The sequence below is a fragment of the Chelmon rostratus genome, chromosome 2 (genome assembly GCF_017976325.1).
Source record: "Chelmon rostratus isolate fCheRos1 chromosome 2, fCheRos1.pri, whole genome shotgun sequence".
NCBI lineage: Eukaryota > Metazoa > Chordata > Actinopteri > Chaetodontiformes > Chaetodontidae > Chelmon > Chelmon rostratus.
The window spans coordinates 26,142,871-26,166,046 of record NC_055659.1 but is presented as its reverse complement, the minus strand read 5'-3'; the positions used below and the strand labels follow the sequence as shown (position 1 = coordinate 26,166,046).

General features: G+C 44.6%; 1 protein-coding gene across 3 annotated transcripts in view; it reads left to right on the top strand.

Annotated features, from left to right (window-relative positions):
- The window catches only part of pdzrn3b (PDZ domain containing RING finger 3b), a 90,924-nt gene that overhangs the window by 4,416 nt on the left and 63,332 nt on the right, over positions 1-23,176 (top strand). For 2 of the 3 annotated variants that reach the window (XM_041959471.1, XM_041959474.1), the window contains exons 2-3: positions 3,003-3,089; positions 5,070-5,177. In XM_041959471.1, coding sequence (XP_041815405.1) covers positions 3,003-3,089; positions 5,070-5,177 — 195 coding nt within the window. The remainder of the gene's footprint in view (positions 1-3,002; positions 3,090-5,069; positions 5,178-23,176) is intronic. The other variant, XM_041959473.1, reaches the window with a different exon arrangement.

Genomic DNA, 23,176 nt, shown 5'->3' with positions numbered 1-23,176 from the left:
GGCTTATGCTTCCTGTGCCAGATGGAGGATTTTAATGTCTTCTTTTAATATCCAGGCAGCGACTGTGAGGGAGATCAGGGTGACCTGGCTATGTGGAATAACTGACTGGAGTTTCCAATAATAGTCCTAACACTATTTAAACTTCTTCAGTCGGCCAGCAAGCGCAATAAAACAAGGCAAAAACAAAAAGCTCAGATCTCGCTCTGCTTCACTTCAGGGCTGCTCCATTTGCTGTCACACTTTCCATTCAGGCTCAGATCTCCGTTCTGAACCGAGCTCCTCTTTTGCTGTTATGCACGACAGTGTTTGCGTTACTTGACGCGATAAAGAGCGTCTATCAAAATCACAAGACATCAAGCAGAGTGAGCCTCCAGTGAATTTGATGTGAGTAATCACGAGCCCAATCTGATAAGGATAATTGTGGTCTAATTTTAAAGCATGAATCTATGACATAATTTGATAGAATAATGTAGCCCATTAGTTATCTCGAACACATGGGTGTCAGTTGAATAAAACAGATCACATTAGTAACAGCCATCCGGAAGAAGCTGAAAATGATTTTAAAGGAAACCTCAAAAGAGATGGAGAGAGCTTCCTCTGTTTACGTTGGCTTCTCTTAGTAATAATCCTCAAATTGACTTGAAATCTGCTGTATAACATCTTCCACACTCAGAAACGCCTATAGCCAGGTCACAGAGTTTCTGCCTCTTGATCACAGGCCAACAGCAAGTCAATATTTGACTTTTTCACTCTGCTCTACAGTACCTACAGTATAATTAGAGCCACTATGTTACGAGGCAGACGGAGGGGACGCAGTTTGACTGAGGACAGACTCGGAAAGTGTGACTGGTGCTGAGGTGAAGGCTCACCGTGAGCGTGCCAAGTCACCAGTGAGCAGCAGACTTAAGTTTCACTGCCAGCGTGCTCTCTTTCCTCAGTCACCAACTGGCCTGTTCTTCTTTTTCCATTAAAGTTAATGTTAAACGTTTGTTTACTCCACATAGCTTCCATGTGTTCCCCCCCCAAAATGATGTCAGTGTGATCCTGTTTTACATTTTTAGCGGTAAGGTATTGTTTATCACCCAGGCATACCTAATGTTTTTTTGTAAATACACAACCTCCTGAAGAGATTCACTTAATTTCTTTGGCATTAGGGCCTTGCTAGAGTGTTTGCAGATGTGGGAAAAAAAAAAAAAAAAACGCTCCTTAATTACTGTGAGTTCATTTTAATGGCTCTCACAGACAAAATGTAGAAACACCTTTAAAATACATCCAATTTGTTTTGAGGCTTGTGGCAGATTCAGTATAACCTAAGGGGATGGAATAGCCTGTTTTGCCTTTATGTGTCAAGTTCTCAGTCAAATTCTACTCAGTTTTCTCTTAATGGCCAACTGTCCTCTTGTTGACAGTAACGGCTGTAGTTGCTATAATCCGGAAACATGCGTCGCGAACGCTGCCGTGGCTCGGTGCAGGAGGGCACATTCCTGAACGGCCTGACATGTACGTGATGGTCTTTTTAGCCTATATGGCAGTCAGGGCACTGTACATGCCAATAATATCTGCTTTATATTTAGTCTGCCTATGTCACAGCATACTGGAGTGGCAGCTGAAATTATGTTACCTCATAACTCTCCTCTAAGTCCTGCTTAAAAAAACAGATTAAGAGCTGAGTCTGCGAGTTTCCCAGAGGTTTTCATGTCATATTGCTACTGAGTAAGAGGTCCTCCGGTGGATTCATTTACATAGGACGACGGTTTGGGAGAGGCTGGCTCTTTGAACTGGTCACCTCTGGTCTTTGGGAGAACGGTGAAGGTTAGGGCTGAACAATTTGAGGAAAACTGCATTTTTTCTTTCTGTTTTTGAATAAACTCTAGGCTTTTGTTTATCTACAGTGTTAAACAAGATGATCTGTAACAAGCATAATCACAAACATATGTTCGTACATGAAATTAATCAGAGGAACTGTCTTGATGTTGAGTTCTTCAAACTAGTCGATTTGAGAAAAGACTCATGGTAAGTTGAGCCCGATAATGATAAGAGCACCTAATGATACTGCTGACAGCTCAGCAGTGTAGCTGCTTCAGCTAACATTAGCTTCACAGACCTCCAGAATGAGCTGCTTCATAGCCACGAGTCCTGGAGGTCAAGACTCAGCTTTTTGGCTGCTAAGCTTCAAATATGTACAATATATGATGTACTTAAAAGTTCAGTTACGAGAGTCTTAACAACTCATTTACACTCGACAACTACTGAGCTAACGCTACCCGTTAGCTAACTGTTGGTCTGAGTCAGGATGTTCATTTGGGACAAAAGAAAGACTTGCCACTGTTTTGGTCTTTTTGTGTGGTGATCGATGTTTTCTTTCAACAAAACAATCTTCTTCCGAGCATTAATAGTAGACACAGACACGCTTATTAACTAGAGACCCGTCAATAACAAGTTAGTCTCTTTTGTGTTTGGCTAACTCACAGAATTGGCATTGATTAGCAACTAGCTTTCATGATTGCCGGTGAAATCAACAGCTTTGATTTCTTACTTAAATTAGGAAACTTGAATTTCCTACCTACCCCCTACCTTTTAAGACAAAGTTAACTGTGTTAGTTATAATTTAGCTTTTGCACTTTGAAAGTTGCACCGTTTCAATTAGAGGTTTTGATATAAAGTCAGTTAAATGTTCGTCCCCAGGGAAGATATGAATTCAGAGGAGCCATTAAGACGGATTGTTCACTGTTACATTTTCACATCACCCCTCAGTGTGTAGCAGGAGATTATTAACTTTTTCTTTCCCCTACACCTTTTTCTATTTGCAATTTGATGTGTTTGAGCCCCTCTGTTATCTACTAATAAGGTGGATAATTTGTTGGTTATTGTCGATGTTCTGTTTCTACTCTTTAAGTACCCACTTTAATCATCCTCTCGCTCACCCGGAGTTAGTAATGGATTATCATGAATAACCTCCTGCCACCTCTTTGCTCACGTGTCTCTCCTCTGTTTGTCTGTAGGAAGGCGAGACTAAAAGTGTGACGGTTGTCCTTCTTCGTGAGGGCGGATCTCTGGGTTTTAACATCATAGGAGGAAGGCCATGCGCGGTAGGTTGAAAGCCGTGCGTCTCGGAGGTTTCATCTCCCCCGCTGATCAGCCGAGTGTCATATGGCAACCCAGGAATGAATAGCACATACTTGAAGCACCACAAGCTTTCTCTGTACTGACTGACACAGCTTAGACATTCATGCATGTGTTCTCTCGTCTGCGGATAGATGGACCGCATCTATCAAGTTTTATTGTGTTTATATATTGGTCTGGTTTAGCGGATTTGGCATTACAGATTAAAAAAACTATAATTACTTTTATGAGAGTTAAATCTGGGATTATGGCTTCGACCGCAGTTGTTTTGTCTCTAATTGAGGGGATTTTGGTGGTGAGGTAAACACAGAGGAGAGGAAAGGGTCTTTTATCCCGGGCTGAACCTTTCACAGCCACTATGCGTTCTGCCTTGAGGCTCTGATGTGAAAGTCATTAATGATGGGGGACTCTCCTGCCGAGTGAAGGCTCGAAAAGATCTCGACGCTGCTTACAGCTCCACCGTCTATGCACGGAGCCTCTTTCCACCGCGGAGCTCCCGTTGAAACGGTGTTCCCCTTATCCGTTTCGCGGGGACCGGGCTGGACTGTTGCGGTGCTGTTTTTCCACGGCCACAGTGACGCACTTCTCTGCAGCGACATACATTATCACAGTAAAACTCTTTATGGCGGGATACTATAAAAAGATCTTCACATAAAAAGCTGTGTTTTTCACCCCCGAGCCCACGGCCTCGTAGATTTGCAACCTTTCTCGCTCTAGTGACAGAACCGTGTGTCAAACTCAACCATAAGAGAGCAGAGATAATACTTGGCTGTTGCCTTCCATTCTAGCCTCAAATCAGCAGTCTGTGTAAAAGCTATTCATTAAAGTGGAAATAGCTAATACCCCCATTGCCTTTGACACGTGTGTTTCATGTGGCTGTTATTTTGGCATGGCTCGGGAAGAGCAGTCAGCTGCCAGGTTTTGTGGTCTCCAGAAGTGATAGGGGTAGTTGTAAGGCGGGGTAGTTGGAAAGCAAAGTGGTGAGCTTGTTGAAAACTTTGTAGCGAAGCATTGCCATGTTAACACTGTATATGATGCGCCTGAAAGAGGAAGCAGACCAGAAATTATTAATTAGACTTCTGAGGTTTCTTTAAGTATCTCATTAAATTGCAGTTGTGTTGCAGAGCTCGGCAGGCCCGTAGAACATGTTTCATGTGGTTTTAGAGAGAGCGCTCAGAGAAATGTTAGCAGTAGTTTTTATTCCTTTAACGCCAGCCGTAGCTGACTCTGGGGTCATGGCCACAGTGTCAGTTGTGGACTACCTCATGTACATCCGTGTCAGCATGTAGGCCGTTTTGGCAGGCCAGAAGTTAAAGCTGACCAAGAGCAGGGTTAAAGGGTCAGTTTACCAAAATTACGACAAATAGACATATTTCACTCATTTCGTCTACCTCTTAGCCTTCCTGACATTTTTAACCGCTGACAGTGAACTCTGTGGATAAATCCACAGCAATGAGTAACTGGTAAATTACTTCTGGGAAGACACGCTGCGATTCAGAGTCATTCTCTTACAATTTCTCAGAGTTTTGAGCAGCAGAAACTGACTGACTGGGGTGGCAGCAAGTTTCAGAAGGGGGATATCTCAAAACCTCACTATGAAAAACTGAGACCGTCTGCATGGCTTTCTACCGCTCCAGTGATGAAATATGTTTTTCGTTATTTGAGTGATCTGACCCTTCACTTTGTGTTACTGAAAAAAACTTATTTAGTTGGTGTGAGCAAACCATGTGAACATCTGCACAGTGTTTCCAGGGTTTTAAGAAGTTCCCCAAGTTTTATTGAGAGATTTATTGAACGTTTCCAACACTTCTTTTGTTTGGATGTCAGCACTAAAATTTAACAAGATTTCAAAGATTTTGTCACTAATTTGCACACCACTGTTCTCTTTAACCATCTGAACAGTGTCCTCATTATTCTACAAACAATAACTGCAATTTATTCCACAGGACGACAATGACAGCACTTCCAATGAAGGGATCTTTGTTTCCAAGATCGTGGAGAAAGGTCCGGCGGACAAGGAAGGAGGCCTTCAAATCCACGACAGAATAATAGAGGTATGTGGCCCACACTGTGGTGTTTCATATGGAGGAGGGAAAAAACAGAAGTTGATGTACTGTAGATGGTGAAGCTGGATTATGTGACAGCTGCTGTCTGCCTCATAAAAATGACGACAGTGAGGAAGCACGAAACCATCACTCAATATTTATGTTCCTGTGACTTCTGAAAATTAAACTCTGGCTGAAAGCAGCAAATGTGGCGCATCGGATGAGCTTTTCGATTCTGGGCTTTTATTCCAGCTCAAGGAAGTAAATCCTGCAGACAGCCGAAGTTTCAACATATACTTGTACCAATCAACACTCGGGCCGAGGCTTTGTTAAGTGGGGCATCGCTGCAGATAGGCTGAGATAAACCTGAGGCGAGGCTGTCTGTCTTTGGTTTTGCTGAGTGAGAAAGAGCCCTGTGTTCGCTCCCGAGCTGACAAATCCCTTATGACAGAGCTGCCGTGTGGCATCCTCCTCTCGCCTTTAAACAGAATCTCGTGTGGAAAGGCCAGCTCACCCTGAGGTCAACTTGAGGGATGCGTTGAAAAACTCAACATCACAAAGGTTGCCTTTATAGAACGGTTGTCAACCAGAATCTTGCACAATGGCTGCATTGAACGGAGAGGTTTATGTGGATTACAAGTGTGTATTCTCGCCTGCCACAAGATGACAAATACGGTTTGTCGCAGGCTTTATTGTCAGACCTCAGTGAAATTGGCCCAGAGCATTTTGACCAGCACATTGCTCACAGAGATGTTTGTGGAAAGTGTTTACAAGAAAAGAAGACTCCGGCATCTGGACTGTGTTGATCACTCTATCCTGCCATTCATGCAGGCAATACAAAAATGCCGCAAGCCCTCCGGCAAAAGCCTCATGCTGTGGTTTTAAATATTGTGGTCGTAAGTACGGCTACACCATAACTGGGATGTGACATGTTAGTCCTCAATTATAATCTCGTCAAGTAACACAATCGAGTGTCAGGAAGCTCTCCGCAACTTGGGATTTGTCTTGAGATCCTCTAACAAAGGGCAGGCTGGACCGGCAGTTCACCCGGACAATGAGCGAAGGGAGATTAGCTCATGTGTCGCCCGAACGTGCACGAGTGGAGCCAAAGCGCGTCTTTGCATGCATCTGCAGTGTCCATTTTTATGAGTTTTTGTCCGCGTGTTTGCCTGGGCATGTGTGAAGGCTGGGGAATCATGTTAATGGGCCAGATGTTGCTGTATTTGGTTACTTGAGAAGATATCTTGTGTAGGATTTCGTGTTGAGATAGCCATTCACCCTTTATCGACTTTAAAAAGGAGAGAGTACAGATTTCGCTTTAGGATAGTGCTGCACTTGTGTTTGTCTTGTTTTTGAGCTATTGTGGGTGAAGTCATGAAATCTCTTCGATGAGGAGAACACATGAGCAGGGAGGACGTGAAGAGCCTAAGGAGGTAGCAAAGCACCCTATTAAGTGACCTTTTCTTTTCAAGAGGTGAGGGATTACCAGACAGAAAGCAACAAAATAAATCATTCAGCCATTGAATGAAGAAATGCATCAGCTCAGGGGTGCTGCTCCACATTGGCGCTTTTCATCGGATGAGAAACCTGATAGTGGAGGTGGTTCATGTTTCGAAGACTCCCTCTTTGTTAGCTGGTTCAAGCAAAAAGTTCCATGTCATGATTTTTCAGGCCACAATAGGAAATGCAACGTCAGAATGACATGTTTGCAGTTGTGTGGGTTGCATCTTTGACCTCGGGTGATTGGGTCTGTGAACCCTGTGGTTTACGCTGGTGAATCAAAGGAATTTAATCCCAGGCGCCCAAAAGCAGTTTCATGTTCATGTTTTGAACTTGTGGGCTGAAGAACAACAGCTCGTAACTCTGTCCCATTTAGCATCCTGTGTGGGATGCAGTGCGTTAGAAAAGCAGAGGCCTTTCAAATCTGGTTTCTCATCACACCTCTCAGGAAGCCTCTTTTCAGTGGCTTCCACACTTGGAAAATACTGTTGAAATAGCTTTAGTACATGGTTGATGATCTTTGCAAGGTATTTTGACAGTATACTGGATCGGACTCATCCTCTAATCTTACAGTCTGCCAAAAAGTTCATTGAACCCAAGACGATGTCTTCAAATTCCTTTTGAAGAGTCAAAATTCAAATTAGCTTTTGTCAGAATAACAGCCCAAAGCCCAAAGATATTTAATTTACGACCTTCAAAAAAGAGAGGAGCAGCAAATCCTGAGAGGCTGCAGCAGCAAATGTTGCTGACTGACTTAAATGATGAATTGATTACCAACACTACAGTGGATTGTCTGTTGAAAATGATTCATCGGCCAAGCAATTAATCAAGAAATCCTGTTTACACCAGTTTTGATATTAAAAGCCATAAAGCTTGATTTCACAGTGCAATCTGAAAAGTGTATCTAAAAATTAGCTCGTCAGTTGAAGCTAAAAAGTACCTTGAAGGTGGTAGTTAATTTCTTAGCTTTCTGCCAACCACCAGCTTGTTAGCCATTCTTACACGTTTCCTTATTTTAAAGCTGCTGCTGGAAACAAGGCTATAAGAGTTGTGGGCCAGAAAACCAAAACAATGGGCTGAAAGAGGCCAAAACAGTCCATAGAGCTGATGGGACCTGTAGAGTTGGGTGGTAATTCTCAGGGAGTTTGTCATGTAGAAGTATTGATGAGTACAGCTTTAAAGACAAAATCCAGAAACGGCCAGTGTTTAATTTGTAGCATCGCAACCATAATTTCCCATCAAAGTGGAAAGGAAGCTGTTTGCCTTTTTCTCTAACACATAAAATCTGCCTTACGAGCCTACAGAGGTGATCATTTTGACAGCCATTCTCAAGGCGTAGCGTGGCGCTGCCATGGAGATCGACGGCCCTGTAAAAGGACAATCAGATTACACTGAGCAGTGATAACCGTGTTCACCTGAGGAGGCAGAAAAACACAGCCGCGGAGCTGTTTTCTCTTACTTCCGCGGAGGTGTTAGTTCCAGTAAGTCTACATGGATGTAACATGTACATGATGATCCGCGGCTCGTCCTTCTATAACAGGCTCTTAGTGGGGGAGTGTGATAGCAGATGGCCGTCCTCTAACTGAGCTAGAGGCTGGTATGAATCAGCACATGAATGCCTCCTTGTTCAGCCAGACATTTTTCTCATAAAAACCTTGAGCTGTGTTTGCTTTCGCTAGCCACTCCGCGAGCTGAAAAATCGTAGCACTCTGGTCAGGATCTGCCTGTGTTTGCCGCCGGGATTTGACGAATAATTTGTGATTCAGTGCTACAGTGGGTTTGGTCTCATATGGAGGGCTCTGCTCTGCAGCTCTGGCTTACTCTCTACTCATGTTTTCAGATAGCTGATTGAGTGAGCACTTCCATGTCATTTGGAAAATGTTTGCGTGTTTACAGCGTGCGTGCAATCCCAGCCCTTCTTTCTTCCTTCAGAGCTCCGGCATTGAGCAACGCTGGGACGCTGGCAAGAGTTAGTTTCCTACAAAAGTGACCTTCCACTTCCTTCAAGCCTCTTTGCTTGTGCAATACAACTAAGCCATAATGTCACAATCCCAGAATGGCCGTGCCTGAGCTCTCAGAGCGAAGGGGATGTTTTCGGTGTGGGCTCGTGAGTGTGAAAATAGGAAGAGAATGGAGACGCCTGGGCTGCTGTTGTAAATGTCGCCTTGTAAATCCTCAGCAAACATTCTTAGGTCGCCGAGGGTGAACAGCAACAACTACTTTAAAATAAACTGACATTGGGAGAAGCCACTTCTAATATGGAGGACAAGGTTGCGGACGGGAGGGGGGGGTTAGCGAGCAGGAATGTGCCCCAGCTAAGACAACGTTTCCACAAATATACACACTGGATGTCATTTGAGTGGAAAAGTGGAGATTGGAAGGCTGAAATTCAGCAGGACAACCTTTTCATTCTGTGTCAACTCCTCGATGCAACTAGGCCTCTAAAAACGCGAACCAAAAATAGCAGGCTTGTTCGTGCCGGCACCGTTTTGTAACAGATGATGAAAGTTGGATTAGCTGGCAGTTACCTCTGTTCATTTAACCTGTTTGAGATGCATAATGTATTTTTGCATGATTATCTCGAGGAAGAGCAGCAGGAACGTGGTGCAGAAATGCCAGCGGCCACAATCAAGCGTGTCTGAAATGCAAAATAGGCTGCTCTAAATACAGCTACTTTATTAGCAAAGGATGTAAAATTGAAGACTCACCCTGAGACTTTGCAACTCGCTGCACCCAGATCAGCTTTATTGTGTTTGACACAACCTGCTCCCATGACCATATTGCTGCAGCTTATACTAATTATCAGAGAAAGTGATGGGAATTTGGCCTCGTGGCTAAAGTTAACTCCGCTGTAGATGTTTAAAACTTGAGGAAAAAAATAGTTTATCTCATTGGTGCTGTGAAATAATGCATTTTATCTTAAATCGCCGAGAGTAAGTTCATGTCTATGTTTAAAATATGCCTCTGTGACACTCTTTCAGGCAGCATGTCTGCAGTTTCTTGCTTGTCACTGGCTGTATGAGTTGCGAGGTTACCCACAGTGAGCCACTAAACACCTCAAACCTCCCCACAGTTACTTAAGTATCAAGTCACAAGGCCAGAGACAGCTTAAAGCACAGCCAGATAGCACTTAGCAGTGACTGACAGAAATGTGAAGTGAGCTGTGTTGGAGGCGGGTCTGAGGCGTGCACGTCAGTGAGCCTTTATTCGTTTCTGGTGTCCAGGCCAGCGTCCAAGGCAATGAGGAGTGAGATATTTGAAAAACTTTGGGGGAAATAGGAAGCAAAACGCTGCCTTTTGCTGAAAATTAGCTGGCTCTTTTTTTCCTTTTAGACATTCCAGATATTATTCTGAGCCCCGGAAGGCTGCGATGACATGAAAGCTTAGTTTCATTATGGCTGCTTCAGTAAGTGTTCTGTAATGCTCTTTCTGTATTTTATGGCATGTTGTACAATGCTGATCTCAAGTGTAATTGTACTCCAACACTTCCAGTGTGTAAGCGCCGAATGAAACTGAATACTTGATGACAACACTGATGCTTTCTGGAGTGCATGTAATGTCATTGAATCTGACAGCTGTTTTGATGTCCTCCAGGAGAAAAAAAAATGTCAGCTTGCAACTGAATTGTGTGATGGGTAATAAGATGTCGCAGCACATGGCATCCTCAGCAGGACATGTGCCAAAAGTTCCTCAGGCGTTATTTCTGACCCGGAGGGCTATGAGGAACAGACATAAGAAGCTATTTCCCTAAGGAGGATCACATGTTGTTTGGCATTCTGAGGCAAGAAGCAAGCCTTTGTCAGGCTCTTTATTGGATTTCGGCCCCTGTGCAGGCAGTGTGTTTATTCCCCAGATGGGCAAACTGAATGTGGCCCCGCTGTGTTCCTCCTGTCCGGCCCTAGACAGGATGAATCCACCCCAGGCCAAGCGGGACAATCCTAGCAGCGAGCCACATTCCTGTGCCCCGTGGTCCAGCTGAGGCAGGAGCAGGACATTAAATCAAATCTAACTTTAAAGAGTCCATAATCAGCTTCTGGTGGTAGCCGCTGCCCTATGCAGAGCTGGTTTTAAGACGAGGACAAGCACACCTTTGTTTTCCACTGCTCTATATGGGTGAAAAAAAAAAAAAAAAGATTTTAAGACGTGGAGACGTCTCAGTCCAGAGATGGTGTGAACCGGAGGGCTGCTTTTGTCTCCGTCCCCCACCACGCGCAGAATATTGTATTTTCCACTCAGTTTAAACAGCTTGGGTCCTCAAAGGCAGGCCGACGCTTGATGATTTTCGTGGAGACGTACAGTCTGGGCCTACTGTAAATGTGTTTGCTCTGCCCCAACGCAGTCTCACCCAGCTCCTTGTTCGTTGGAGCTCGTGGGTTAATTTATGGCTCCTAAAAGGTTTTAAGGGGGCAGAAATAGACAGGTGTAATTAAGGCTAATTTTCCTGCCAATCAATCACAGGCCTTGTGTAAATGGATCAGCAACAATCGGCTCAAGTTGCTCTGCCAGCTGCTTCTCATGTCAGCCCCTGACCCCCAAGCACAGACTGCCCACCGACTCCTAATTAACTACCCTCAATTAAACCCTAATAGGCTGATTAACAGACCCTTAGTTGTGCTGTAATGGCCCGTCGTTTCCTCCCAGTGCCCCTCTGCAATGCATCCCGACTGCAGCATGTTAATCGCTGCCCACTCTCTCTCTCTCTCTCTCTCATTATCTCTCTCTAGCAGGGCCGAGACTGGTTTCGCACACGTAGAAAAGTGTGTTTCCAAAGGTTTGAAGCCATTTTTAGGTAAATAGATTGACAGGCAGGCAGGGTAAAACAATCTAATTAGCTATTTTATACACATTTCCTAAAAGTATGTGATAGCAGCTTATTGTTTTCCATTGGCTCTTGTATGATCACTTTAAGATTTACATAGCCTTTTCCTTGGAATTGGCCTTGGATTTATTAGCGAAAGAAAAGCTAAATTTCCTTGTAACAAGTAGTCACAAAGTTTAAGTCAAAGTCGCAATAATTACTCCATAGAAACTAGCAAAGCATAGCCAGCAACCCAGCAAGCCACAGGTTATTGTTGCTTTTCTGGAACGTGACCGCCATTTTTCACTGTCTAAATTCCCATGATAGCAGTTGATGGTTGAGCTTAAAGTTCATGCTGGACCTTGGAAACCGCATTTAACAAAACAGTCTCACCTCAACGTCCATTTAGTAGCTGTTGTTGGAGCTTTTGAAAGCTCCAGAACAGCTACTAAATGGACCTTGAGGTGAGATGTTTTTTTGTCAGTTGCAGAGTTGTCAAGTTCTCCTGTGAATGTGGGCATGGAATAGTTTAGTATTGAGTTTCCTATACCATTTCTATGTATATTTTAGATAAAAATATATGACATACTGATATCTGTCTGCCAGTGACAACAATCTGTCCACATACCAAGAACCCCTGTGTGCGGCTGAGAAACTCTACCACAGTTTAATATGTGCATCAGCGCTGCAGTCTAGTCTTCCGTTCAGCCGCACCAAAAATAGCACAGCATGTCAATGTAGCTTTCTCAATATTTGAGATGATCACAGTAGGAATCTCTCGAGGGAGCGACACAGAAATAGGAAACAGTGGCACAGTCCTAAAACCGTCAGCTTAATGAAAGTGTTGACAGTTTTCACCGAATGCGTTCTCCATTGTGTAGACCACAGTTTAAAAACTCTGTGTTACTACATTTAAGAAGTTGTAAATCTTCCTGCTGGGTTTCTGCTGCCGAGGAGCCAGAAATCTTGGAGGCTTTCCGTTCTCATCTCTGTCTGAGCTTTAGGGTCAGTCAGCAGAAACGTCCCCACACGGTGAAATGCCTCGCCGTGGTCGTTTTGCCAAATAAACCAAGAGTGCTTAACATTAGGCCTGTGTAAAAGTAGTTTATTCCACTTAGAGCTGATAGATAAAGGCATTATGGCAAACATAAAAACTAAATGGGGACTGGTGATTGAGGGAATGCTCCATGCAGGGAAATCAATTAAGTGGAGAAACAGCCTGCCAAGCCTCAGCAGTAGACTTAAACATAAATCACAAGACGCTGACATGAATGCAGCTTTGTTTGGTTGATTTTTATTGTTACATTTTATAGGAAACTTGTTTTTTTTTTTTTTCTTACAGAAACTCAATTGAACAATGGCCACAGTTGTGCCTCTTTTGACACAACAACAGGATTCTCGTGAGTCTGTTTTATGACCAGCTCTAACCATTATGGCGATGCACGCAGGGACTTTCCTGTTTTATTACGCAGATTCCATCTCTCACTTGTTGGCGGCAGACTCTGTGACACGTGTATTTGTTTCTGTGGAAACGGCTATAGGCTGACAGTGATTTAAACATGGTTTGTGTGGCATTGTGTGATCCAACACTGGTCCCTCAGCAGATTATAGGCTATGGATTTCCCTCATCAATCAGAGTGCCAGAGTATGCTTGTCTTCATCTCATATGGAACCGTTACAGTTGTTGCTCCAGTGAGATGATGAAGTGGGCTTCATTTCTTTTCCCCCTGCTCTGTATGACTTTAATCTCAGCTCGCTGTTAATCACGTAGGTTTGACTTTTTTTTGTGGAGTGCTGTCACCAGCGCAACAGAAGAGTTTCTGAGTTTTTCCAGCCTTTTTTGTGCTTCTCAAAGTCTGTCTGCCCCCAAGATCTCAATCTGTTCTATTCTGAAGCACTTTGACTCATCTGAACTTCTAACATGATGAAACTGAATGGTTCCTCAGCGCTTAAGAAGGTGCCAGACTGACAATCAACAAGGGCAGGAGGGCAATAAAAAGGAACGCAGGGTCAGAGCTAATGATTTTAGCATTAGTGCTAGCTGCTTCCTAGCATTCAGGTACTTTACATTCTCAGCGAGGTGAGGGGACGTGCCTCAGTTTGCTGCCTTCACTGTAGAAGTGGCGATGACGGCCACACGGCGCATGATGAATATGGTGTGGCGAGACATGCGGTCCATTCAGCAGCCTAGCACACTCACTCTCAACTTAGTGCAAATAAATCCGGCCGGCTGAGTGAGTTTGGTCACAAAACCCAGATCAAATGGTCGGAGCAGGCAGTTAAGATCAGATTTAAACAAAGAAAGCCGTTGCATCACCTATTTATCAGTGCAAATGTTTTCAGAAGCAGATTTGAATGGCTGTGATGTTTTTGCTGTAAGAACTACCAAACTTACAGTGTGGAAAACTCCATCTAATCCCCAATTTGCAGCTTTTTCTGCATTCTGTTATACAGTATTTGTTCATTTGACAGGTCCAATACTTCTCCTGATCTTAAGTTTATTCTTATCTGTCCTTAAATAAAGTACAGGCCATCACCCGGTCCCAGTGTCCAACACCTTCCGTTCCAAAGTTTATAATTTTTGAGTGTCGGACATATTGTGCGATGTGTGAAGTAAAAACAGCATGACGTTTCTGAGATGCATCGCTCTTTCACATCTGAAGTGGCAGTCTGACCTTCAGAGCAGAGTCTGAAGCTGTTCTTACACGAGCCTAATTAGGCTGTATACGCCGCAGTACTGCGGCTGTGGCCAATACTGCTGCCAACAGATGTTAGCTTTCATTTTGTTAGGTTCCGTTAGGACTTAACAGATGCAAAACACACAGGGTTGACATCACCGTACATAATTGTCCCTCCTGTACATGACAGATGTTCAGTAATGTCGAAGCTAATTGGGCTACATCAACACACATTTCTTTGAAAGAACTGTTGCACTTGTGCCTTAACGGGGCGCATTATGTACAGTAGTCCTGCAGTGCCAAATTTCTGCACACACCTGCTGTTCTTCAACTTCAAACGTTAAGCATGCACTCTCTGAACACTGAATGGCGTTAGCTGCTAGCAGTGTTGACCCGTTCTTTGATTTGGCACCACAGGCCATGGTTCGACTGGCGGTGGTGGGCCGCAGCTAAGAAGTGGAAGCCAGGCGTCCCTTATCAGAACGTTTTCTTCACTCTACCGACTAATCCCGACGACGTATCCCGCTTTAAGAGTCGCCACCGCTGCCACCCCCCCCCAGCCTCTCTTGAGGAGGTTTAGAGCTCCCCTCCATTCACCAGCCAACTGGTGGAACCGGCGGCCGCTGCACAGCCTTTTCTCATGCAAATGTGTGCAAATAGAAAACATTGTTCATCAGCGTGGTCCTCCGTCTCTGTTACGCCGCTTTGCTCTGGCCTTTCTCTTGTTCCCCTGAGAGAGATGTTCCCTTTCAAGTGCTACCTCTCTGTCTCATTCAAGACTTCCTCTTCCCTTTTGACAAACAGCCTGGAGGAATGGCCAGAGCCGGCTCATTGAGCAAGCCTTTCAGCTATCAGGCATAGGGAGAAAAAGAGAGAAAGAGATGTTCTGCAGGCGCCTCCCTCAGACATCCCCGCTCATGTCTCATTTTTTTCTCTCCCCTCAGAGGATGAGTTATTCTATAGTGGGAAGTAAAGTGTGCTTTCTACCAATACTCCCCTTTCTCCGACAATATACAGGTGCTCTCCCCGCAAGTGCGCACTTCTCTGTCTTCTAATTCCACCTGCATATGTGTGGTGATATATGCCACATGTTCGCTGGGAATCTGAAGAAAAATCGTAGCTTTTCCCATCACTGAATATTTGTGGACATAGCTTGTAAGAAGACTATATTTTTCCACCCATGAGTAGCTGCTGAATCTGAATGATTTTCTGGATTTCAGCATGAGCTTGCAGGGTCATTAGAGAGTTTCATCAAAGTATGTTTAATAACATGTCTCTCCCATTCACACTGATCCACTGCGCATTTTATCCTCTCCTTTAAAATGGTACACCTTGTACCTGGGGTTGAATAGGTTGTGTCCACAAATTCCTGTAGATTAAGACATACCATAGTGCTTCAGCAGAGAAAATAACTGGCAGGCTCAGGAGAAGCCCAGGACCACCGGCTGAGAGCAGAGAGCCCTGTGCCAAGGTCAACGCCAAGGTGTCAATAAAGATACTTTCACTGCCTGCTAACAGAGGGGTGCTTTGATTAGAACCTCAGCAAGAATATGTTGCATTTAATAAGAGAGGCACGCCAGCAGACGCACAGTGGCAGCCATTTTGTCTGCATCTTGGAGCGAGATCCAAGGAGATTTCCCCCTTCTTTCCTCCGTATTCCAGCGGAGCGCTCGGCGTGATTGATATGTGCAGGTGGTAAAGGATATCCCCCTGAGTAAGAGTTCCCAGCTAACATGAAAGAGAATATTTTCCCTCCTTGCCATCTTATGAAAACAGTAGTCTCAAAGCAGAAAGCCGGAGCAGGCCAGGAAAAGAAAAAGAAGTCTAATTTAACGTCTGATGTCTCTAACGTCATGCCGATCCTGGCTGGACAATAGGCCTTTGTAAGGCCATTGTTGGCTCTTTTTTAACACTCATAACACCATAAGCCCAGTTGCCTTGCGCTTACTTTTAAATACAAGGAAATTAAGCCTTTTGTCGCTGCAGTTTCCACACTCCCCTCTTCTGCGACAGTTTACCCTGACGATAAATGGAAGGAGGCTGTGCGTGCCAAGAGGGAAGATGGAAAATTATTGCAGGGTAAGTCAGGGAGCCTTTTCTCCTGCAGAGTGCTGAGGTGTTCAGGTTTATTTGTGCATATGTGAAAGTCAGAGGAGAGTCCAGGCTCAAAAGAATTCTGTCTTTGGGAATATAGAGCTGGGATGCAATCATGGACTCTGCACAAGGAGGAGGGTTTAAGCTGTAGTTATGGTCCAAAAAGAGACTGAATGTGGCTTTGCCCATTTGCTGCAGAATATGTGATAGAAATTATTCTGCAGTGGGCCTTTTCTCTTTGAAAGTCTTTTCGGGTCAGCGTTAGGGTTAGGACCCTTGAAGCCTTCTGCCCCCGTCTAGCTCTGCAGAGCACCAGGTCACCACCATCTCTCAGCCTCGACCTTGATTTACACCAGATATCTATTTCTCTTTTGTTTTCATATCGCATGGCATCATCTAGCCGTATTCTGCCAGGACACGCACTCGTGGTGATAACAGAACAAAAACACAACATGGAAAATATGAGAGCTCAGGAATCCAGCCACCTGAAGCAGGGACTGATGTAGATAAAGCAGAACTGGGCCACAAGAAGGGGAAAACTGCATCTCTCTGTTTGGCTTGGAAGTCCCTTTGACTTCTTTCTTTAATTTTTATTAAGAATTGTTGTTTTTGTCACATTAGTTGCCTTCATTAAAAAGGCCTATTTGCTCTCTTTCTTAGCGAGAGAGAGACAGAGAGAGACTGTGAACAAACAAGGCTGGTTTTAACACTGTGGCCTCTCTCCTCTCTGGCCCTGCTATATCAGGCCAACAGCTGCTGTCTCTCAGCAAAGGCATGCTGACTGCCGGGGCTTGGCTTCCACACACACTGGATCTTACACAAGGCCCTTTATTTTTGGGCTTATGACTTCGAAAAAAAAAAAAAAATGCCCACTCCAAGCTGTATCTTGGATTTTATTAGTAGAAGGAGCAAAAACATGGATTCATGTCTGATGTGAAACCTTTAGTGGATAAGCTGTTGTTTGCTGTGCTGAATTCTCAACTCCCAGAGTTGAAGATTTAAACAAGGCATCTCAGGTAGAGGGTGTGCGTTTGTGCTCCACGACTCAAATTCCTTGAATCTGAGCCAAAGAAATGTAAGCCCTCTCCCAGCTATCCCATGGCGCATCAAGACAAGGTTATCTGATTTTTGGAGAGTTAGGGCTGGTGCTGTTTGAACACTGCTGCTGCAGCTCAGTCTGTTCACAGACAACAGCCTCAACAGCATGGGGCGACCACCACCCAGGACAAACTCCCTTACGTTTGTCGGGCCAGCTCTATGACCAGACCTTCTCTGTCAACATGTTGATATTGATTTTTTTTTTCCTGCATCCCACAACTTGCCTCCACTTTTTATTGCCTCCTCGATTTGATGGTTGCAATAATATTTTCGAACATTATCACCGCATGTTAAACTTGCCGGGAAAATAAGAACCACATGTCTGTGCATTTTCTGCACAGAAAGGTATGGGTCCAGGAAAATAGAAAGCTCCTCTGTCTCACGTGGACCTCCTCCCAGTCCCTTACCTCCAAGTAGCCGACTCGCTCCTGCAGACAAACCACAACCTGCGGTGCATAATACTGACATGCTCTCCTGCCCCGGGAGGAGCATTTCGCCTCCTGCGAGCAACATTTCCACTTCCACAACTCTCATAATTCAAACAATAATTAGGAAATGTTCATGGCACCGACCGGCCCCAAAGTTCACGTTTCAGGTAGGGGTTAGAAGGAGAAGTGGTTCCAGACTGTTAATGTCTGTCACAGCAGAGTCAGAGCCCTGTGATTATTTTGGTGCAAAGGTCCAAATAAACCCCACGTGGGTCACGACCTTGCTGATCTGAACCAAATGTGCGGCGCTTTGCGACCTTTGTTGAAAGACTCACCGCGCAGAGTGGCTCAATATGAGCGACAATAGATGCTTTTTCCGCCATGGCCACCCTCCTGAGCTCCTCTCGGCAGAACATTCCGACAGCAACAGCGCAGCCGCTCGCAGGCTCAGCTTTATCTGCACACAAGCTTGTTTACACACCATCATTCGTCAGGGAGTCCTCGGGCAGGTTTTTACACAAATATACAAATCCTCAGTCGAGCCAACCTTTTGAAGGCTCCTTTAAAATGTGTCTAGACAAATGCCTCTCTCATCCATCACTATCCATTTGCAAGTGTTGAATAAGGGGACTTGGTTTTCATCTCGCCTGCAGCTGTATAAAAACTGTGGACATCAGCATGTATGTTACACATCCATTCCAATGGGCAAACACAGGTCATTGTCACGCTTTCTTTGAAGGGTGAGTGATTCATCAAGTGGCGAAAGTCAACACTTTCAAACACGGTCAAAGCCTAAAGGACTCCGTCAAGCGTGCTTCAGCTATCTCCCTGCTTCTCTAACACTGAAGAATTTACATGGCCCTCAAAGTCCAGTCAATATTTATGCAAGCTTAATACATTAGGGCAGGCCAACGAGACTGTGATCAAATGTTTCTTTCATCTGTGACCTTCCTCTGACTCAACTCACGGAAGCCTCGAACCAGGCTGGGGGTAATCAGATGTCAGGCTTGGTGTTCGCTAGGGAATTGAGCGCAGCTTCATACAGGGGGGCCAAGGCTTTTGTACACTCCCCTCAAGGCCTACCTAGCTGACTGCCCTCAACTCTTCACTTCACTCTGACACATTGCAGCGACAGAAGTTAATTCTGCCTCATTCCTCTCACATAACAAGGAATGCAGGATGGGACAGGGATGGGAGGATGGGGGCAGGATCGAAGCATTCAAATCCTTTGAGAACACATAGTTTTACATAGATTCTTTGCAATGCATTTCAGTGTGGCCGTGAAATGCTTTTAAATCAGTTTTCCAGCTAGACCGTGTGCTGTTTCACAGATGGTGCCTGCCTGTAGCACGTGTTGGCAGTTGAAGCTGACTTCAGTTCTGTTCCTGCACTCCTGTAACAATCCATTTATGTAACCATAATGTATCAAAGAATAGCTGGGACATGGCTCTGCAGGAATGGAAGAATGAATCTTCACCTTTTTGTGCTGAGAAGAGCATGCCAACACTGTGAGGTCAAGGGCTATAAAACCACCACTACTGGTGCTGTTGTGGCAAGAGCTAGCTATAAGATCTCACAGAAAGCTTCTGCCTGAGCACTCCATGTTTACAGGCGAGAAACCAGGGATTAGCTTTCCTATTAGGACCCCTGGAAATGTTTTCTCACATGTTAGTTGCACTCATTTTGTGCTCAAAATCACCATCTTTCGTAAATGGCTGCCGTCGTTATGTGTCTTCGTCCTGTTTGAGCCTCGCTCGGCTGTGTTTTGCGGCCCATGAATAAAATTACATGATGCAGAAACTCTAGGGGGCCAGACTGGAGACTCCACTCACTCAGTGATGAGGGGCAGTGAAATACCTCTCCTGGTTTGCCTTTCCAAGAGGATTCTGTGCCATCGTGCTGAAATGACAAGTAGCTGCTCCTGACTTTTAAAACCTCACACTCACTCTGTCTCTCAGCCTCCAGTGTGTCTTTCACTGTTTTCTCAGATGGTTCTCTCCTCATCTTGAGCACACATTTGTTCTCTCTTCCCCCAACATCTGATTAATCAAGTATGACTCTCTGTGGAAAAAATGCAACTCGGTGGTTTTGATGCTTCGCTTCTTGACGGTGTGTCCAAATGTGGAATGTTTGGAGCTAAATAGTGCGTCTGGACTTGGGAGGGGGAGGAGGGGAATGTCATCCCTTTAGTGTCCGTCATGAATGGTGTCATTGTAATCTTACATTCAAGCTGTTCTCACGAGTCGTTCAAGATTACACAGTAAAACCAAACCAAGCCCACTGAGCAATAACTTGATAGACACATGACATGGAAGTTAAAAAGTACACCCTGGTAATGAAGTGCAGCGTAGTGTGATTTTCCCAGCGTGCGTCTGCGGGCTAGCACCTCAGGACACTCCATAAAGCTCCCTGTTTTACATACTGTACGAAAGAAAAGTCAATTTAAGTGCAAGAGGTTCAAGTGCCAAAGAGAAGGTTCATTTGGGGAGAAACACTGCTCAGCTGCATATCATTTCCATCACTTAAACAGGGATTATGGTAATCTTGCATCACCTGGTTGTAGTGTCACCTTCCTTCCCTTGTTGTCGTGTCTCCTGAGGAAACCATTACACGGGCTTTCACAGCTGACTGGGCTGTTTGTCCAGCCCCCACACAGAGAGTAAAAGTCAACTCAGAGAGGAAAACTGCACCCCTCCCCGCCCCCATCATGAGAACAAGAATCATCCAGCTGGAACCAGACGAGCAACGCTTGCCCACAAACACATGATTCACTTTAGTCAATTAGCCTGTTCGTTCAACAAAGCTTTTTATACCTCCTCGAATATATCCTTTGTGCTGTTCATTCAGAGCCTAATCTGTGAATCGTAAACAAGCGTGTCTTAAAGGACAAGGACAAACGAAGGAGGTAGTGGATGTCAGGAGAAAGTGATCAAGAAGACCTGACACCAAACTTGGAGCTTAGATCCAGCAGCACCTGAGATGAATTATAGATTATCCACGGTCAAAGGAATGATAAGAACACAAAGTTTTCTCTTTCTCTTGGACACATACACTTTATCTCCTGCACCGTTTAGCCACAAACCATGATCTGTGTATATAAAATCAAGTTTTTGCTGTGGTGCCAAGTCTTGCTCCCCAAATCATAGCGTGTCAGGCTTAATTACTCATTTGTCCACATCTTAACCTCTAGGTAGTGCAGTATGGAAATGATGTGGCAAGGCGTGCTTGAGGAATGCATAATGTAGTAATATTTGTTTTTATGAAACTATAAAGACGCCTCTGTGGTGACTCAGGTTTGCAGGATTTGCTAGTTTTGAACAAGCATGCCTCGGTATGGGAGATTGGACACAGCACTCGAGAAGTGCCAACAATGGCTGTTACTGACCAGCTTCGAGTTTCTGCCATGGTCCAAACATGGTCAATACGTTGGGCATCTATTTTTCATGTTTTTTATTTTTCAGAAATTGGTGAGACTGCTTTCTGCTGATCGTATCGAGGGGCCTTGTTAACATGTTCTTCTTTATTAACATGTTTTAAGAGTGCTGAAGATTTTGAGGAGGAAATGAGCGAGTAAAGTGAGATCTGACACCTCACATGGGTTGGCTCAAGATGCTGGCTGTGTTTTTCAGGAAGAACAGATACAGGTTATTTTGAGGTGCAACATTTTCCACTGTGGAACATAGTGCTAAATGGGCAAGTTGCACACTGATTACCAAGTGTGACATCACCAGTTTGTCGATTCTGTGCAAAGTTTGTGTTGAGGTACTGAAAGAGGCTTTGTATACTGTACAACAAGAGGGGACAAAGGAGGGGATGGCGCATGTCTGCTCTCTGTAGAGAAGGCTTGAGAAAACATCCCTGTAGAGTTTCCCATCTGGAGCACAGAAAAAAAAAAAGGCTGCAGAACCATATTGGCGAAGGAAAATATGAAGGAGACAAAGAGGGAGTGGAATTAAAACAGGATCTCTCTATTCCTGCTGGTTAATTCAAAAGCTGCGGTGCCCGGAGGCTGCCTGCTGGATCCCTGTCTGCTGTATTGCTCTAAGGGGCAGATTCCCCCCCAGTTCTGCTTATCTAAGCACATCCAGTCTGGTCCAGTTTTTGACCCGCTGCTCGCTTTCAGCCCCAGTGTTTCCTCCTTTGAGCTGGATGTGTGGTCCATTGTGAGTGTGGTAAAAGGCTGGCAGCACAGGGACCACCAAAGTGAAGGGAATGCCCAGTGGCCTCTATCAGCAGGAAGGCCAGTCAGATGTCCATTAGTAGCAGGTATGTCGTGAATATTTAAAGGCACCTGGTGAAGTTTTCCTCTTGTTTCAGTCTGCAGTTCTCACCAAAACATATTTACTCCATTTACACATTGACATTTGATGTGTCTTGGGCAGATGAAATGTAACCAAAAAGCATGAGAGACATTTTTTCCTTCTAAAATCACCACCCATGGGCCTCATGTAGCCCAGGAAAACCAAGATGCTAGATGGACTGCATTTATATGGCGCTTTTCTCATCTTACCGGTCACTCAAGGCACTTTACGACACCAGCCAGCATTCAGCCATTCATACACTGGTGGTGGCAGAGGCTACCATGCCAGGTGCCACCTGCTCATCAGGAGTGATAACCATTCACACACACTCACACACTGACGGCACAGCTATCAAGAGCAATTTGGGTGTCAGTATCTTGGCCAAGGATAGTAAGTGTGTTAAATCACATCTGGTTTTTACCCAGAGATTAGACATTTGAATGTCTAATCTCTGGGCAAAAAAAGTATTGTAAATGCACAAGTGTAAATATTGCTAATGTACTTGTCACGAGGCCACAAACATGTTGAATTCATTTCCATCCCTGTCATGCAGTCCCCCTTTTCAGTTGATAGACACAGCCAGTCTTTAAGGTAAACGCCTTTTTCATTTCCCATTACATGGATGATTTGACATGCCTAGCTAGCGGCTAATGAGATGTCTCCAGCTGAGGTAATGTTGGGATCAGACTGCAGAATATTTTTGGGTTTCAGGATGATCATTGTGTCAGAAATTCTTGTTGTGTCTTGACCGGACTGCACGAGGGATCCAACTGATCATATCTTTCATGACCTGAACGACATGCAGTATATAGGTGATAGAGGAGGAACTGTTCCATTGCAGCATCAACAGCAGGGCATGATTTTTCTATAGTTTCACCATGCTTTCAGTTTACATTATGAGGCATCCAGCTACTTCATAAGAAGCTGTTTCTTGTGTTTTATGGTCGTCCTTGCGTTGAGAAAACAGACAAGTCCTGCTTATCAGCATATTGCAAATTGCAACCGGAGTGGTCAGAACTCCACAGGGTTCCTTTAAGCTGCACCACAGGCATAAAAAAAGTCATTAAAATAAACCCATCTAATCGTTCTTAATCAAACTTGGATCTGCTGA